This window comes from Drosophila mojavensis, unplaced genomic scaffold (genome assembly GCF_018153725.1).
Source record: "Drosophila mojavensis isolate 15081-1352.22 unplaced genomic scaffold, ASM1815372v1 contig_136, whole genome shotgun sequence".
Lineage (NCBI taxonomy): Eukaryota > Metazoa > Arthropoda > Insecta > Diptera > Drosophilidae > Drosophila > Drosophila mojavensis.
Genome location: NW_025318667.1, coordinates 21,811,299 through 21,830,881, shown reverse-complemented (window position 1 = coordinate 21,830,881; position 19,583 = coordinate 21,811,299). Strand labels below are relative to the sequence as shown.

Genomic DNA, 19,583 nt, shown 5'->3' with positions numbered 1-19,583 from the left:
TCTACATCAATAAATAATTCTCATTTTTGTCGAGTGTCTTTTATTCTCTCTTAGCATCTCTGACTTAAGCTATTTCCTTCATTACCCCTTTCTCTCACTTCTCTTTGTATATTTCAGTCTAACTCTTTCGCTCTCTCACACCTCACTCATTTCCTGTCTAACTTCTCTATTAGTCACTTTATTTTTTTCTCTTCTCTCTCTCTCTTTTCGCCGTCTTCTACTTTCTACTACCCCTTTTTCGTTTTCATCACTCTACTGTCGAACGCCTTACTATGCAATTCTCATAGATTTTTTCTTCTAAATTCTTGCCTTTCACATTATCTCCAGCATAATTTCATTTGTACCTCGTCCAATAGATCTGTCGCATGTTGGACAGTGTTGTGAACAAACGTTGACAATGTTGCCGGTGATGTGCAGACGGCAGGTGCAAACAGGCGCATTGCTGGAATTGCCTTTTAATTGTCTTTGGCTGCTTTGATGTTTGCTGCCGAGTGGAGTCCGTGGCATAAAAAGTTGATGCAGTTAATCTGGTCAGGCTTAGCGGGCGCTTTTCTACCGACTGTCATCGATTGCATCTCCTCGATGCAGGCACGCTCCACCACACTTCACGAGTGCTTCCAAAAACGAAGAGGAAAAAAAAATAAGAAAAATAAATAAAACTCGAGGAGGAAGAGGAAGCAGAAGTAGAAGTAGTGCATGCTATGCTAAGAGTGGGACAATCGTGTGGGTTGGGGGGAGCTCCTATGCGTGTTGGTTCGAGCAAGTGAAAATATTTTGTTTTTCGCGCGTAGATCCCGATCCCAAAGACGACGATGACGGCGACGTCGACGGCTGTTGCTGCTGCTGCTTCTTCTCCTGCTTCTCCTGCTGACATGTTGTTGAGTTTTATTTTTAAGGGACGGGCCCACCATTCCACAACAATTGCGACGCATTCGCTGTTGTTGTTGTTGTTGTCGTTGTTGCTCTGTATTTATAGACCTGGCCCTGAGGCCGTTTTCACAGTTGGCTTCATTCAATGGGCCTGCGGCTCACGTCCAGCGGCAGCGACTCCCTGATCTTTTGCATGTGTCGACGCCCCTTCGTTTGTTCCATTTAATGTGCCCGCTGTTAGTCGGAATAGTTGCCTCTACTTGTACAACATATTTTACTTTAATTGCGTTTAATTTGAAAATCACAAACACTTGGTGCTCACTCACTCTCTCTCTCTCTCTCTCTCTCACTTCGTCTGCGCATATTGATGTCTTGCTGATTTGTAAAGTTCAGCGGTTCAAGCGAAAACATTTTAGAATGCCGACCACGGCTGTGTCAATCGTAAATAGCATTCGAGATTACAAACCTCAGACATAAATCAGGCTGGCTGCAAATGTAGCGCCAAGAAGCAAACCTGATATATGTACATATATTAAGTCAACGGATTTAGCTTTCATTTTTTTTTTTTTTATTGTTTATAATAATACCTTCATGACTTCTATATATTTTTTTCTGCATCGAATCAAGACGGCGAATTTGTTGTTTGAATGCAACTTTGTATTTCTGTACAAAAAAATACGTTTTCTTTTTTTTTTTTTTTTTAATAATTTAATATTTGAATTAAATAAATTGAACTTCCATAGTTGATTTATTTGATTTTTTTGTATACTGTAAATTTTATATTAATTAATTATTTATTTTTTAAATAATATTTATTAATGCAAACTTATTATTTATTATTTATTATTTATTATTTATTATTTATTATTTATTATTTATTATTTATTATTTATTATTTATTATTTATTATTTATTATTTATTATTTATTATTTATTATTTATTATTTATTATTTATTATTTATTATTTATTATATATTATTTATTATTTATTATTTATTATTTATTATTTATTATTAATTATTTATTATTGATTATTTTTTATATTTTATTTATTATTTATTATTTATATACGTATTAGTTTATATCATATATTGAATGTAGATTCGGGTATCTCTAGGTTAGAGAGAGAGGGAGAGAAAAATAGAGGGAGCGAGAAAGAGATGGCTAATTCGCACAGTCTCCCTATGATTCCCAGCTGAGATATAACTTTTAATATTTTTCAAATTTTCATTTTAATTTCCATCTAGTTTGCCTGGACCTTATTTCTAAATTGACTTAAGGCCCGCTTGTATTTTCTCTAGTCATTCGTTAATACACAGTCTTACGTTAAACAACTTGAGTACACAAATACACAAAAAACAAGTTGAGTCAAAATTTCCAATAAATATTGAAACATTTTTGTTGTGAACGCGCAGAAGATTAACTGAGCCGTGTCTTATAATGATGCTTCGGCTTAAGCGACGACTGCGCTTCTTGGAGGCGTCCGTGCTGAACAAGCAGCTGATCATGAAATATGTGATTCCGACCGTGCTGCCCATCTCTGTGGTCTACAGCAAAGATACGTGCGACAAGAAGAACGAGCCGGGCAAGCCCGCTGAGCCAGGTAAGCCCGCTGAGCCGGCCAAGGCGAGCGAGCCGAGCAAGCCCAGCGAGCCGAAGAAGGCCGCGGAGATGAAAAAGGAAGGGGGTGATAAGCCACCAGGCAAAGCTGACCCACCGAAGGCCGGCGCTCCGCCACCACCTCCGCCGCCGCCGCCCAAGGAGGCGAAGCCACAGGGGCCGCGCATCAAGACCTTTGAAATATATCGCTGGCATCCCGGCGGCAAGCCCAAGACGCAAAAATACCAGATCGACTTGAACAAGTGCGGCACCATGGTACTGGATGCCCTAATCAAGGTGAAGAATGAAATGGACGGAACGCTCACGTTTCGCCGTTCGTGCCGGGAGGGCATCTGCGGCTCCTGTGCCATGAACATCGACGGCATCAATACGCTGGCCTGCATCCAGCCGATCGACAAGAACTTGGGCAAGCCGTGCAAGATCTATCCGCTGCCCCATCTGTATGTGGTGCGGGATTTGGTGCCGGATCTGTCACGCTTCTATGAGCAGTATCGCTCCATTGAGCCCTGGCTGCAGCGCAAGAATGCGAACAGGGAGGTCGGTAAGGTGCAATATTTGCAAGCGGTCGAGGACCGCTTGTTATTAGATGGGCTCTACGAGTGCATATTGTGCGCCTGCTGCCAGACCTCCTGTCCGTCCTACTGGTGGAACAGCGATAAGTACTTGGGCCCTGCCATCCTGATGCAGGCCTTTCGCTGGGTCATCGATTCGCGGGATGAGGTGACCGAAAAGCGCTTGAACATGCTCACAGATCCTTATAAACTGTACCGCTGCCACACCATACTCAACTGCACAAACACGTGCCCTAAGAACCTGAACCCAGCCAAGGCGATCGTCCAATTGAAGCAGATGCTCGTTGGCATGAAGAAGAAAGAAAAACCAAAAATGGAGGCCGAGTCGGGCTAAAAGGAAGAAATATCAAAATTATGCATTTTAATTATATATCTTCTAGAACAATTATGTTTTCCATATGCACTTAAATAATAATCAAATACAAGATATGGAATATTAAATATTAGATCTATACATAGATATAAGATATAAAAAATAATATATAAGATATAAGATATAAGATATAAGATATAAGATATAAGATATAAGATATAAGATATAAGATATAAGATGTAAGATGTAAGATATAAGATATAAGATATAAGATATAAGATATAAGATATAAGATATAAGATATAAGATATAAGATATAAGATATAAGATATAAGATATAAGATGTAAGATGTAAGATATAAGATATAAGATATAAGATATAAGATATAAGATATAAGATATAAGATATAAGATATAAGATATAAGATATAAGATATAAGATATAAGATATAAGATATAAGATATAAGATATAAGATATAAGATATAAGATATAAGATATAAGATATAAGATATAAGATATAAGATATAAGATATAAGATATAAGATATAAGATATAAGATATAAGATATAAGATATAAGATATAAGATATAAGATATAAGATATAAGATATAAGATATAAGATATAAGATATAAGATATAAGATATAAGATATAAGATATAAGATATAAGATATAAGATATAAGATATAAGATATAAGATATAAGATATAAGATATAAGATATAAGATATAAGATATAAGATATAAGATATAAGATATAAGATATAAGATATAAGATATAAGATATAAGATATAAGATATAAGATATAAGATATAAGATATAAGATATAAGATATAAGATATAAGATATAAGATATAAGATATAAGATATAAGATATAAGATATAAGATATAAGATATAAGATATAAGATATAAGATATAAGATATAAGATATAAGATATAAGATATAAGATATAAGATATAAGATATAAGATATAAGATATAAGATATAAGATATAAGATATAAGATATAAGATATAAGATATAAGATATAAGATATAAGATATAAGATATAAGATATAAGATATAAGATATAAGATATAAGATATAAGATATAAGATATAAGATATAAGATATAAGATATAAGATATAAGATATAAGATATAAGATATAAGATATAAGATATAAGATATAAGATATAAGATATAAGATATAAGATATAAGATATAAGATATAAGATATAAGATATAAGATATAAGATATAAGATATAAGATATAAGATATAAGATATAAGATATAAGATATAAGATATAAGATATAAGATATAAGATATAAGATATAAGATATAAGATATAAGATATAAGATATAAGATATAAGATATAAGATATAAGATATAAGATATAAGATATAAGATATAAGATATAAGATATAAGATATAAGATATAAGATATAAGATATAAGATATAAGATATAAGATATAAGATATAAGATATAAGATATAAGATATAAGATATAAGATATAAGATATAAGATATAAGATATAAGATATAAGATATAAGATATAAGATATAAGATATAAGATATAAGATATAAGATATAAGATATAAAGATATAAGATATAAGATATAAGATATAAGATATAAGATATAAGATATAAGATATAAGATATAATATAAGATATAAGATATAAGATATAAGATATAAGATATAAGATATAAGATATAAGATATAAGATATAAGATATAAGATATAAGATATAAGATATAAGATATAAGATATAAGATATAAGATATAAGATATAAGATATAAGATATAAGATATAAGATATAAGATATAAGATATAAGATATAAGATATAAGATATAAGATATAAGATATAAGATATAAGATATATAAGATATAAGATATAAGATATAAAATATAAGATATAAGATATAAGATATAAGATATAAGATATAAGATATAAGATATAAATAAGATAAAAAAGATATAAGATATAAGATATAAGATATAAGATATAAGATATAAGATATAAGATATAAGATATAAGATATAAGATATAAGATATAAGATATAAGATATAAGATATAAGATATAAGATATAAGATATAAGATATAAGATATAAGATATAAGATATAAGATATAAGATATAAGATATAAGATATAAGATATAAGATATAAGATATAAGATATAAGATATAAGATATAAGATATAAGATATAAGATATAAGATATAAGATATAAGATATAAGATATAAGTACCACAGGATATCTAATCAGGCTCATATTTTCATTCATAAACGAAATGACTCAATTAGCTAATGCGGCTTGAGTTATTCTCGCACTCTGCTGAATCTATTTTCGCAGCAGTTAATCGCGACGCAGATTCTATAGAATATTTATAAATGAAATTTCCATAAGTGCTTTCAGTGCCATGCATTCATTCACATTCACAGCAAAGCTCTGCCCTGCGATTTTCTATGCCGTGAATCATGTCTGTGGGTTGATCTTGAATTGCGTTGCGGAACTTTGACACAAACAAGCAAATATCTACATACATATATATGTATGTTTATACATATGTATGTATATATATAGGTATGCATATATCTAAACGTTACGGTTGACCAAGTTTGTTACTGCTGCTTGCTAAAAGCTTTTCCATTGCCTCTTCCCTATCTACCTCTCGCCCTCTGCCTGGCCTCCTCTCTCTCTCTCTCTCTCTCTGTCATTCACTCAGAGGCATTTGCTCTCTCATTAGCGAGCAAAACAAATACATTACTAGAATACTCGCTTCAAAATATTTACATATGCGTAAGTGGGCGGCTCTCTCCTGCATGTGGGTGTGCCTGCCTCCCTCTCACTATATCAGTGTTCCTCTCTCTCTCTCTGTGTGTGTGTGTGTGTGTAGGGTCCGTCCGCGTCACCACGTGCAGTCAGCAAAGCCAAATCGCGTCGGCAAAAAGCTCATCGTCTACGTCACCGACGCTCGGGCCAGAGGTGGCCCGAATGGAGCTTTTGGACGCCTACAAAAACCAACCCCAAAGCGAAAGCCGCTTTGCAAATCAGTCGCAAAAAGTCCGTCGCCAGAACGCAAAAAATAAATAAAACCGAGAACTGAACGCTGCTAGAAGAATTCGAGAGAAATACAGACCGCTATATATATATATGTGTATATATGTATATATATAATATATACATATACATATATATATATATATATATATATATATAAATAAGAAATTAAATTGAAATTAAAAGTATAATATATTTACTATTTAATTGAGTTGTTCAATTCGAATTTGGCAAACACACGCAAACATATATACACATATACACATATAACACATATATATATATATTTATATTCATATATATATATATATAAGAGTCCGAGACGTGTGTTTTCGTTAAGGTGCGTTTTGGTCCATTTCAATAGTTTTATTATTTTTTTTCGAGTGTGTGCATCGAATAGTACATTGATTTGTTGTCATTCGAAGCGAGTGCAGACTGTTGCTGTTGCTGTTGCTGTTGCTGTTAACGATAATCATCTATTATTTATATTTACTCAACACCTGAACACAAACAAACAGCGGAAGGTAGCCACAGCAACGCGCAGCGGGAGCAACGAACGACGCGCCGACCAGGAAACAGGACCAACAGCAGGAGCAGCAGGAGCCGCAGGAGCAGCAGGAATAGGCAACGAGGCAGCTAACAAGGAGGCCAACGCACATCCACACACCCCCAAACACACACACACACACACATACACACAAGCACAGAGCAATTTACTAAGATGTCATGGAGATATGCGGTAAGTAAATTTCAAAGCAAAACATTTCGAAATTCAAGTGCAGCCTGTTCCCCCGAAAAATGCCAGACAATAGTGCACAACTCTGGCCATGATTAGGAGTCTGCTGCAGCGTCAATTTGAGTGCTCAGCCTCAGCTGCAGGATGACCTTGAGCGCACACACATTCATTGTGGCTGACCCAATTTGGAGGCTGTGTTGGTTGTTGCAAAGGCAAAGGCCATTTCCACATAACCGTTGCCCACTTCACCTGTATATAAACTGCATAAATATATACATAAATGTGTGTGTGTGTGGGTGTGTGTGTTTGTTTGTTTGTGTGTACCATTTTCCAGCTGGCAGCAGCCACTACCTTGTATGCAGAGCCTTGGCACACACCCAGGCCATCAAACGTGTGCTGCACAACCCTTTCGCCCTCTCAGTCAGGCAAGGCCTCTCAAATGCAAATGCAAAGTTCAAGTGCCTTTACCACAATGCTTGACACACACGCACACACATGCATACATTATATATATATATACATATATATATAATTTTTTTTATATATGTACGTCGTTAGTATTTGCAGCTAATACTAACATTTCCACTGCATTTGAAACTTGCCAAAAGTTTGAAATTTCATTTTCATTTGAATTTCCATTTCCATTTTTTTTTTCTTTTTCAATTTATTGTTCTAGCGTATTTGTTTACAGTATTTTTTTAGTTACCTGCCTAGCTTTCATAATAATAAATATATATTCCACTGAATCTGTTTCAGTAGTAAATATTTATTTACTTTGAAATTAGCTCAAACTTTGATCAGAAATCAAGCTGAGAGCTCAACCTAAGAATTGATTTATATCTAATATATTTAGAATTCATTTAGTATTTTAAAAAGAGTTTATCGGTGATAGACCTGTGTGTGTGTATATGTGTATGTGTGTGCATTGCTCTCAGAAAGTGTTTTGACCTTCGTTTAGAATCAATCTCATAAAGAATATTTTATTAGAAATATACATGCACATATATGAGAATTTTAAATTATAAATTGATGAAGTTCAACATCTTTATATTATTGTTTAAGATTAAAAATAATCAAATTATTTAAAACAATAGGAAGAAGACGTTAAAGTACATAAATTACTAATTTAAAATTCTTAATAATATAATTCAATTTAATTATGTCATTTGAGACTATACTAGATAGATGATATGCATATGCACATACATTTTTAATTATGGTTTAAACTTGAGGCATTTCAGATCTCTTCTCGTATTCGTTCGCTGATCTGTCTGACCTGAGTTTCGTTTCCCTTTAAACAATATAAATATAGTGAGCTCAAAGTCTATAAGGAATGGAAAATTTTATATGCAGAGCTCGCTAGATGCTGTCATCGATTGTTTTTTCCCAATTTTATCGTAAACAAATCAAAATCGATATGCAGCTTCAGCTCTTTTGGCATATTTCCAAGAGCTATAGCTAATGCCCATTCTAATTGGATGCCTCGAAAGTGAAATATAGTTCACAATTATTCCATCTTTGTATATAATCTTTGCCCAGGCGACGAGGATTGCCCTAGTCTAGCATAGTTATAGCATCACTTGGACTTCTAGTTTTTCGGTTTTAATATACTCATAAAGAGCTTAACTGCATATAGTATAAGTTTTGTATATCTATGTTTATCAATTTGTATATCGTAATACACATGTGCACTGAAGCTGTTCAAAATGTTGTTTCGTGCCAAAAATGCTTACCTGAAAGCAATCTCAGGCTACTCCATGTGGCTGGATGTGGGGCAATGTGTTATTCAATTACTCTGCCAATTTTGACAGCTCACTTGCCACGGCCGGCCTGGGTCTTGACTGCATTATAGCCACTGCAGCTATTGTGAGCTGACCCAAAAACAAAAAACCAAAAAAATAAAAGGAGGAGAAACGGATATATGTAATAGGCTTTTGGGGCTAAGCCTAAGCAGATTACTCATACGTCGCGTGGGCCAATTAACTTAATTACAAACGAAAATTGCTGTAAAAAAGCAGAAAATTTCTATTACCAGAGAGCGAAGGAGAAGGCAGAAGGCAGAAGGCAGCCGAATAAGGCTAATCCAACACACACACACATACTCTCTCTCTCTCTCTCTCTCTCTCTTACGCACTCACACAGCGTGAATCAAACATTTTGGCGTCGACTTGGAGTCGCAGCTATTGAACTTGAAAATAAAAGAGGCAGCCGAATGCAAAATTAATTAAATTGAGCGCGGGAGCAGACGAAATCAGAATTTGCGTTTCGTTGGCCAGCGAAGCGAATGAAGATTACTGCCAGGCCGGAGGGGCCGCAGTGCCCCACCTTTTACAGGGGCGTGCACTTAATTGAGCAGCCGCTGGCTGCTTCCGTGTAATGTGCATTAAAAAGGCATCCAAAACACATAGAAAAAATGTGGAAGAAAAAAACCCATTATATATACATATATATATATATATATGTGTAAAGCCCAATCGCTTTGGCTGAAATGTCAATGTCAGTGCTGCTTGTCAATGTTGTTGTTATTGTTGTTGTCGTTGTTGTTGTTGTTGTTGGCATTGTTGTTGGGCTGGCTTGGTTCAGTGTCAGGCGCTGAGCGCGCTAATTGAACGATCGATAGAGTCGTTGTACATCTCCGGACTGGCAGTATGTTCTATATATACATACATAAACATCTATCTATATATGTACATATATAGCATAGTATATCTGCCTATATATGGCCTATATGCCCATAACAATCATGTGGGCGCTCAATGTGGGCGTGTAGCATCGCCAACGGTCGTCGATTGGCAGCTGTTGCGCCTCATTGAGCAAAAGCGAAAGGCAAACTGTCGAGCGGGCACTTAAAAGCGAATTGTTGTCGCTATTGTTATTGCCTAAGCTATTGTCTAATTGAAATAGTAATAATAATAATAATAATGAAAATAAAAAAAAAAATAAAAATGACAAGACCAACAATTATCACCAAAAATGTAATCAGTTAGCTAGACACACACACACACATACACACACACATACAGAGACAGCCATCGATAGCTCTATAAAGGTAATTCGTATTCATTCAAGGTTCTACAAGTATTTTCCCAAGCCACAGCTACTCATTGTATTCAAAATACTCGAAGCATTCAAATGGTCACAAAGATGTCAAAGGCATCTATCATGTCTATCAAATATTCACATTGTGTATTCTAAAGTATTTCGAGTACTTGAAGCACTTAAATGCTCAAGATAGAGTTGTCTATTACAGTGTCTTGGCATTCAAAATGTATTCAGAGTGTTTCGAGTACGCTAATTATCGACATACTTCAGATTTCTTATGTATATGGCATTCACATCTATTTGAGCTCAGCATTTTTGAAAATGAATAAAATTAGTGTGAAATCTAGTTTTATATTTTTCTAAAAGGTATTTTTCATAAATCTGATGAAACCATGAATTCTATAAAATTTAAGATGTAACGAAGAAATTTATATTTAATAATTAAAAGCATTTCTCTTAGAACAAGCAACTGATCAATTAATTTGAATCAATTAAAAAAAAATTATGAATGGTTTTCAATTAATAAAGGAAAAATAGTTTATATTATAAATTTGTATCGTAAAAAATCATATTAAAATAATTTATATATTGATTTAAATAAATAAGACAAAAACTAATATATATACAAAAATTTAATCATTAAAAAATTTAAAAATGAATATAAACATTAATATATAAATTTAAAAATAAATATGCTATATTGGTACAATTTTTTTGTATCAAAAAAAAAAAAAAAAAATTTTTTAAAATTATTTTCAAGCCATTAAAAAATATATGTTATGTACATACATACAGTTTACCAAATTTGAGTTGAAATGAAATTTATATTTGTCAGCAAATTTTCAAACTGCTCTCGATGTAAATGCTTTATTAGCATACAATGTCCATCAATCAGAGAGAACAATCCCTGATATATATTGGTATTTGTGTTACCTGTCAATAGCTCAGCTGTCTTGTATAATTCATTGGCTAAATTCACTCACGTGTCACGTGCTCATCTCTAGCTGCAGCCATTCAATCATTTCAACGTCACATTTCGAGCGCTCCCCATTTGGGGCGCCCTATTGGCCTTGATCAATGCATTTTATGCACAGATTGTTTAACAATGGCAACCACAACAACAACAACAACAACAACAACAACGACAAATAACTTGCTTAACAACAAATAGTAGATAATTTGATGAGCCGTTCCCTCTGTGCCCCCACTGTAGCCCCTCTCTCCTCTGCCTGAGCCGCGTGCACACCCTAAATGGCAAATTAAAAACACAAAAACAAAAAATTAAATACTGCTGCGCATTAAATTTGCACAATTTTCATCAAGTTTTTCACATTTTTTTCGTGTCGCTGACTCATTGAGCAAATGAGCGACACAAATTTTTATAGCTGCCAACTTTTGGCGGCTGATTCTCTGCCCGCAGCACGTGATGTCGCTTGACGCGGCGCATTAACAAATCTGGGCAAATTTTTAATAATTTCCATTGCCTTTGTGTTTGTTTATATATTTATTATTTATTGCCTTTGGCTCGTCTTCGGACGGCCTGTTTAATCAATAAATTTGTCTGCAAGCTTGCATGTCAATGCATTTTCGAATGTCCTTTTCTTGTTGCTTTCAGCTATGACGCTGCACTGTGGGCTAAAAACTGTTAAAGTTTGCCAAAAATTAATTTATATCTACTTGAAAATATGTAAAACACTTTGCCTGAATTGCAGTTTGAGTCAGGAAAATATTTTTTGGTAATGCGATTTTGAGCAATAAAATAGACAATTAGCCCACTGTAGCACTGTAGATTGCAGTTAGTTTAATTTACGTAATATAATTCGTTATTTATTCTCTCTCTCTCTCTCTCTCTCTCTGTCTGTCTCAGTCACTCTCTTCACTTCTCGCCTCTTCTCACTGAGCAATTCTAGCCCACTTTCCGATTTAATAGGCTAATGCCATTCGTCCATAGCTAGATGTTTCAATATAGTATGCGCCTGGCTTTTCAGCATGCCGAGCGAATTTTCACACTTATTTAAGAATTTTGAAAAATCTTTTTTGAGAATTTCCCATTCTGTGTGAAATAAGGCCAACAGTAAATGAAATGTACCAATTATAGTCACGTATGTATATACGAATGCTACAAAAGTATTGAGCAGTTTCATATACACATATACGCATATAAATTTAATACTTGTTTATATATATTCATATATGTATAAGATTCATTCAAATTGTTTTGAAAAGTGGAACAGCTATCTGATTGATGATTATATGGTAAATTAGCTCGCTTGTATATGTCAAGTGCGAGCTAATTTATAGTTCAATTTAAAAAGCTTTTAAAATATAAATGCGGAATATAGTTGAAGTATTGTAAGAAATCATAAATGAATAAATTTGTATACATATATGAGAATTTTATGTATAAGCTTTGTACATATATGTATATAAATATAAATGTATATGTTCAAGCAATAGCTTGTTAATTGTAGATCCATTGGGTGCTGATTCGTATTCGACTCGAAATACCAGATGTTTGAGTAATTCCTCAAACTCAAAACTGAGCTGATATCTCCTTCTCTCTTTCATTCGCTCACTCTCTTTCTTTCTCTCTATCTCTCTCTCACTCGCACTTCCTTTCTCTTCCGATTTGCATTATTAACTGCCTCTACTTTAATATGAATGCTCTATCTAGCAGCACTACCCAGCACTACGAGTGTTATAGGCCACTCAAGGGAATGTCAGGGGAATTACATTCATGTTTCAGAGTCGCTTAGCAGCCGCGGCTGTAAAAATGCTCAGTCCAGGCTCCAATGCTCAGGATAGTCCAAAGGACCTGTTCGTTAGCTTTGCAGTGCAATCTCAGTGATGTTGGCACGTGGTTGGCCCTACCATAAAATTCGTTTGGATTGATGGGGCCGGGCTAGGCCAGGCCAGGCCAGGCCAGGTGTCTGGTGTCTAGTGCTGGCCTCCCCAGAGCGTTGCAACAGTTTGCAGTTGCAGCAGTTGAGCAAGTGGTCAACGCTTGACCCGACCTGACACACTTTCTGGCTGGTGTGCAGGATGTGCACGGTGTCAGAATGATGTCAGACTTGGGTTAAATGCTAGCCCACATCGATATAGCGGCACGACGACCCACTGACTAATAGATGCAACAATGTGGCCATGCACGTGTCGCCTTGTTGTTGTAAGTATCTCAATTTGCGACAGCAATCAACTATGCCACACACACACACACACACACACACACACACACACACACACGCACACAGGTGTGTCTATTAAAAGCGACACCTTGCATAGACACTGGGCTCGCGGCGCTGTGCCAATAAATTTGTACAGAAAATACGAAAACGAAATTCTAAATATACGTGATTCGATTGAGTGAGAAGACACAATGTTGATTGGGTTTCCATTTGTCTCTTAGGCACTGACTAAATCCAGCTAATTGCCTTGGCAAGCAAACGACCTCAGTCCCAGCAGCCGCCCCCACCCCCCAGCCTCAATGACTCATGTTGTGACAGAACAAAGAAATCAAATCATTTTGAATAGCACAATTTTTCGACTTTTGATAATATTTCCAAGCACTCGAAGGAATGTGTCGAAAATGTTCAGTGCTGTGCGATTTGCGTGTATTTTTAGACATTATATATGTGTATGTGTATATGTGTATGTATATATCATGTTGTTTGTGTTTACCGTAACAAGGTCAAGGCGTCGGCGTTGGCCAAAAAGCAAAGCCAACGGCAACGGCAACGGCAACGCCAACGCCAACGCCAACGCGTTGCACACCTCTCTCTCAGCACACCTGAAGGCAAGGAATGCCTTTGGTCATCTCTCATCTTCCTGGCAACAGCAGCCACAGCCAACTCTTTCGCTCAGCCACCTGCAAATTGGCCACAGCGAAACATTTTCTATCTATATTATATATATGTGATCTATACGAAATTGACTTAAATTTAGCTATTACTAGACTACTCTGTGGGCGGGCGTTACGTACTTGGATATTCATCACATTTAATATGCGCGAAGACTTCAGAAATATCTGTTTATTTTTGCGGCTTTCGTGTTATTTTGCCTCTAATTACAGCTATAAATTATAGAATTTTCGCTGTATTCGTAATGCTCATTGATCAAGATTAATGTATTTCTGTGCTAAATTTAGCTGCGCTTGTCACTCTTCAGTTTTCTTTTAACTCGATAGCTGAATCAAATTTGAAATCCGTTTATAATTTTTTGATTTACAAACTGTGTTTGAAGTGAGCTTACCTTACTACTTATGTGAGCTAATCGGAGAAGCTATTGTATAGTATATACATAAAAAAGAAATAATTTTTTATTTTATTCACCATATTCAAAAGTCTTAAAAATATTATATTTATTGCTTTTAAATTACTACAAAATTATTTTATTTTTATAAAATTTTTTTTATTTATAAAATATATGTATGTAACAACTAAAAAAAGAAAAATGATATATTTATTTTATTTTCTAATTAAACATAAAAAAAAAAATAAAATATTTATATGAAATTATGGGTATTACAAATTCAAAAGTCATATAATATTATAATTTATTGTTTTCAAATTATAAAAGTATATTTTCCTTTATTTGATAATTTCTTAAAATTTACGAAAATGATAAAAATAAATAAATTTAATTTACGATAATTTATAATATTAGATTTTTTTTAAAATAAAAATAAATAATGTTTTTTATTTGAAAATTTAATAAAATGTAAAAATATTAGAAATAATAAATAAATTTCATTTACCATTTATATTAAAAATAAAACATTTTGTTCTAATCTTATTAAGTATTCCTCCAACTATCTCACGTTGTTAATGTTTTTATAAGTGTTTATCCAATTTTTGTTTGCTCTATATCAAACAAGCAAAAAGATAATATAAAAATTTTAATTTTAGGGTATATATAAAAAAATTTAATATATTAAATAATATGAGTAATAGAATGTAAAAGCATTCTCTTATCGTGTTGCTCCCCAACCACTAAGCGTTTTCGATATTATTATTTGAATATTTAAAAATTCATTCAGAAAAATCATTAAGCAAAAAAAAAAAAAAAAAAAAAAAAAACATAGAAATAAATTTATATTTTAGCTACAATGTACTCTAATCCATTTAAAAAGCTATCAGTACTGCTAGTTAAACGTTTTTTTAGCTATCCCACTTATCAACACTATCTTATTTTTTGTAATTCATCATGGATATATATTTTCTCCATTATACTATTTAAGATATACAATTATTTTTCTTTTGTAAGCCCTATCCCATTTATATAAACGTTACCCTGACTATTATTAATTTTTTAGACTATTTTGATCAGTTTTGATTTGTTTTTTACTCTTGATCTTCATCGATTGTTTTGCAGCTACTCACCGACAGATACAGCAGCAGCATTGGCGATAGATATAGTCCGCACTATTATCAGGTTTGTTTTTGCCTGCGATCCATAGCGCAAAGCATGCTGTCCAGTGTTGTGAAATGTCGTTCGTTATGTGCATACATGTGCGTGTGTGTGTGTGTATGTGTGTTTGTGTGTGCAACACACTTGCTTTGGCCAACTAAACAAATTCCCATTAAGATGCTTGCAACTACATTTAGCCAACAACAAAAAAGCTATACACATCAATATGTGTATACATTTAAGTATATACATACATACATATTTATAGAGAGAGAGAGAGAGGCCTTGGCCACATCTAACTGAAGATAAATATTCCATAGACTCATAGCTATTGCTATTGCTTGGCCATAAATCTTCTGGCTGAACATATAAAATGCTCAAATGTTGTGTATAAATAAGCGTCTAACATATGCAAATGTATCTATTAGAGAATATATATATATATTGTCGTGCCGTGTATATATGTATGCCAAAGATCAGTCACAATAGATCAAAATCAAACAGAAAAGTGAAAGAACTTTTGCTCTGATGATTTTCGCTTTTACTTTTGGCTTCTGTCTGTCTTCTGCTCAGGGTCGAATGCCACGACAAAAAGTAAAAGTTTTCATACGAAACGTGGACCAGCCCCAATCGCACTCCTCCACACTCTTCTCCCTCTCTCCCTCTCTCTCTCTTTCTCTCACTCTCTTGCTTCTTTAACTGTCACTAACAGTTCCTGGCCCGCCTGCTGCCCCACCCCGCCTGCTGCTTGTGGGCGCCTGGCTGTCGCTGATTTTATTTGAATATGTTATGACAAAGCAGACAACCGATAAGCAAAGCTAAACTAAAAAAAAAAAAAAAAACAGAATGAGAAAAATATAATATATATCTATATAAATATGTATATACATACATATATATGGGGACAAAGAAAAGAAGGAAACAACTTTCACATTCACTTTTCCCATTGACTTTGGCGACTGTCCCTGAAATTGACAAACGAGCTCAACGCGCCAAGGACGAGGGCGGCTCGAAGCAGGCGCGACCTTCGCCTCTGCCATCAATTTGCTTGGCCAAGCTTTTGCTCTGGCACACAAAGGGACCCAAAGGCCCAAGCTGAACTTGATGCCCATAAATAATCTGCTCGCTGCCAAAACACACACAAATTTACATATCTAAATAAATAAACTACAGACTCCAGATGAGCACAAATTATGCCTATCATACTTCATCATACTTGAGATCTGCTGAACAAATGTGCATGACATGCATGCTCAGATAACTGTACTACGAGCTCCTACTAGAGATGAGAACGTATAGCTAGTGTCCAGTATATATATTTATATATACCAGTATATATATTTATATATACTATATAGTTTTGCTCTAGACAGTTTTTCTGATTAAAAAAACAAAAATATATATAAATATCTAGTTGAATTGATTTTAATTTCTCAATATATTTCAAATCTCTTTTGGCTACAGTAAATTTTTGTTTTTGTTTTTAACTTTTAGACATATATACAATATATAAAATTATAAAATAATTGTATAATCTTGTTCAATTGAGTAAGCTTTCAACACAAATTCTTTGAATGAAAGGCGAATTCTCTTAAAGTTTCAGATTTAGATTTATACAAAACTCATGCTAAATTGGGAACTGCGCTTTATCCTTAACACAGTCTAACAATTGAGACTAATCTCTGCTTAGTCTCATTCAACTTGGCATGATAACTAACGCAAGCTAAACTGATTTTGAGTGTAATCCCCACATGTTTGCTTACAGTCGCCCAGCCGCCTGGAAACCTCGGAACAGACGACGGGACGGCAGCTGCAGCGCGTCCTGCACTACTCGATGGCACCCTGCCGGACACTACCGGGCCTGAGGCGTGCCGAGTGCGCCATACACGATGTTGACTGTGATGAAGTCTATCCGGGCATTTACATAGGCGATGCGTAAGTCTCTCTCCCTCTTCCCTCTCTCTCTCTCTCTCTCTCTCTCTCTCTCTCTTTTAATACTCTTTTTTTCTCCTCCTTAGCGCGGCGGCCAAGAACAAAACCTATTTGCGCTTGGCGGGCATCACACACGTGCTGAATGCCGCGGAGGGCTGTCGCTATGGCCAGGTGGACACTGGACACAGTTACTATCGGGATATGCCCAGCGTCAGGTGAGATCATGATCAGTATATAAAATAGACTCGCATAACATGCCATGCCATGCTATAGTAGCTTATCGAATTCTTTTTGCTAACTATCGACTTTGGCACTTTGGTTTATCACTTTAAAATCCATTTAAAAAAATCAAAATTTTCTTTTTCTCTTTTTATTTATTCCACTGCACACTTTCTCTGTATATACATATGTATGCATCACTGTTCATACATGCACGCACGCACGCACATGCACGCATCTCTCATCCTTCACTCTGTGTGCTCCATTGTCGTTGTCGTTGTTGTTGTTGTGTGTCCAGACGTCAACATAAGGATTGCTTTTTTAGATATATGGGCTTCCCGATGATCGATGCGCCAACGACAGATATATCCCGTTACTTCTATGTGGCAGCCAAATTCATAGATAGCGCCATCAGCAGCGGCGGTGAGTAGCGGTACTAAACGCAAGAAATCAATGCAAATTAACTAAAACTCTCCTCTCTCTCTCTCTCTCGCTGTCTCGCTCTCTCCCGTTTTCTCTCTTTAGGCAAAATCCTGGTGCACTGCCTGGTGGGCATGTCACGTTCGGCCACCTGTGTCCTGGCCTATCTGATGATCTGCCGCAAAATGTCCGCCGTAGACGCGATACGTACGGTGCGCATGCGCCGTGAAATACGACCAAATGATGGCTTTCTGCAGCAGCTGGCCGATCTCGATATGGAGCTGAAACGCAAAAATCTTTACCCCTACTAAAACTATAACAAACATTAAAATTTTATAAAAGAAAGCCCAACACAACCAAAGATATATATATATATGTACATATATATATATATATATATATATATATATATATATATACACACACACATAGTATATCTGTGTATATGCTATGCCTAGGCTAAGACAAACCGAATGCTGATAATTGGCTGAAACTAATAAATTGTTGTATTACTAAGAGTTATAAAAACAAAATTACAAACACACACACACACACACACACTAATACGATGTAAGCAAATCTATGATTGAGGTATATATATATATAGGTATATATATATTAAATCTGTGGATGTGGCCCAAACGTATGCTAAACAGTTCTATACTCACACACACACACACGCACACACTAGTGCTACGTTGAGCCCAAATCATGATATGAATTGTGATTATATACATATATATATCATATATATAAAACTAATCTGAATAAAAGTTGTTTTTGCCTTTGGCAATTTGAAGATATATGTGCTATATGCGATAAGGGTGCAATAAACACACACACACACACGCATACACCCGTACAACTACACACACACACACACAAGCGTTGTTCTAATATATTTATAAAGATTAAACAAAAAACTAACGACTTAATGGTAACTTGGTCTTCTGATATATGAAAAACTGTTAAAAACAAATTGTATAATCGTGAAATTGAAATTATATATATATATTATACATATATATATATATATATATATATATATATATATATATATATACGATACGATCGTACTTACATTTAGTGAGTATCAAGTTACTTATCAATACATACAAACACACACACACACACACACAGACACACACACATGTATACCCCTTCCCTTCGCTGCCTCCCTACCCATAGCACATAGCTGCGTAGGCATAGATCATGGATCTACAAATATGACGTAACAATAATTTCAAGGCTCGAGCTGTCATCTGAATACCAGGCAATATATAGAGGAGAATCAAATATGGAAATTTAAGAAAAAATGAAAACTATGAAAAAAAAAAAAAAAATATATATATATATATATATAGAACTTACCTAGAAACATATATACACATATATTG

The 19,583-nt window shown here is 34.5% G+C and overlaps 2 protein-coding genes across 5 annotated transcripts; both read left to right on the top strand.

Moving 5' to 3' along the window:
- The first annotated feature begins 2,166 nt into the window (after nt 1-2,166).
- Nucleotides 2,167-3,504, top strand: LOC6584437 (succinate dehydrogenase [ubiquinone] iron-sulfur subunit). Its single transcript, XM_002010056.4, has one exon. It carries the CDS (start codon nt 2,312-2,314, stop codon nt 3,395-3,397), a length of 1,086 nt encoding a protein of 361 aa, XP_002010092.3. The 5' UTR covers nt 2,167-2,311; the 3' UTR covers nt 3,398-3,504.
- A 2,931-nt stretch (nt 3,505-6,435) lies between these two features.
- LOC6584436 (dual specificity protein phosphatase 3) lies at nt 6,436-18,985 on the top strand. 4 transcript variants are annotated; one of them, XM_015161291.3, is made up of 7 exons: nt 6,619-6,771; nt 6,950-7,170; nt 15,580-15,639; nt 17,381-17,550; nt 17,634-17,762; nt 18,065-18,189; nt 18,292-18,985. In XM_015161291.3, the coding sequence occupies exons 2-7, from the start codon at nt 7,153-7,155 to the stop codon at nt 18,495-18,497; spliced, it is 708 nt and encodes a 235-aa protein (XP_015016777.1). In that variant the 5' UTR covers nt 6,619-6,771; nt 6,950-7,152; the 3' UTR covers nt 18,498-18,985. The 4 variants fall into 4 exon arrangements, with proteins under 4 accessions (XP_015016778.1, XP_015016777.1, XP_002010091.1 ...); XM_002010055.4 differs by having other exon boundaries at nt 6,636-6,771; nt 18,092-18,189; XM_015161292.3 differs by lacking the exon at nt 15,580-15,639 and having other exon boundaries at nt 6,436-6,771.
- Nucleotides 18,986-19,583: the final 598 nt, after the last annotated feature.

What these genes read in the sequence shown, in the direction of transcription:
- LOC6584436 (XM_015161291.3), top strand. An exon ending in ATAGTCCGCACTATTATCAG is followed by an intron (nt 15,640 to 17,380) that starts GTTTGTTTTTGC and finishes GTTTGCTTACAG; the next exon opens with TCGCCCAGCCGCCTGGAAAC. An exon ending in CGGGATATGCCCAGCGTCAG is followed by an intron (nt 17,763 to 18,064) that starts GTGAGATCATGA and finishes TTGTGTGTCCAG; the next exon opens with ACGTCAACATAAGGATTGCT.
- LOC6584437 (XM_002010056.4), top strand. Translation starts at nt 2,312, where the DNA reads ATGATGCTTCGGCTTAAGCGACGACTGCGCTTCTTGGAGGCGTCCGTG.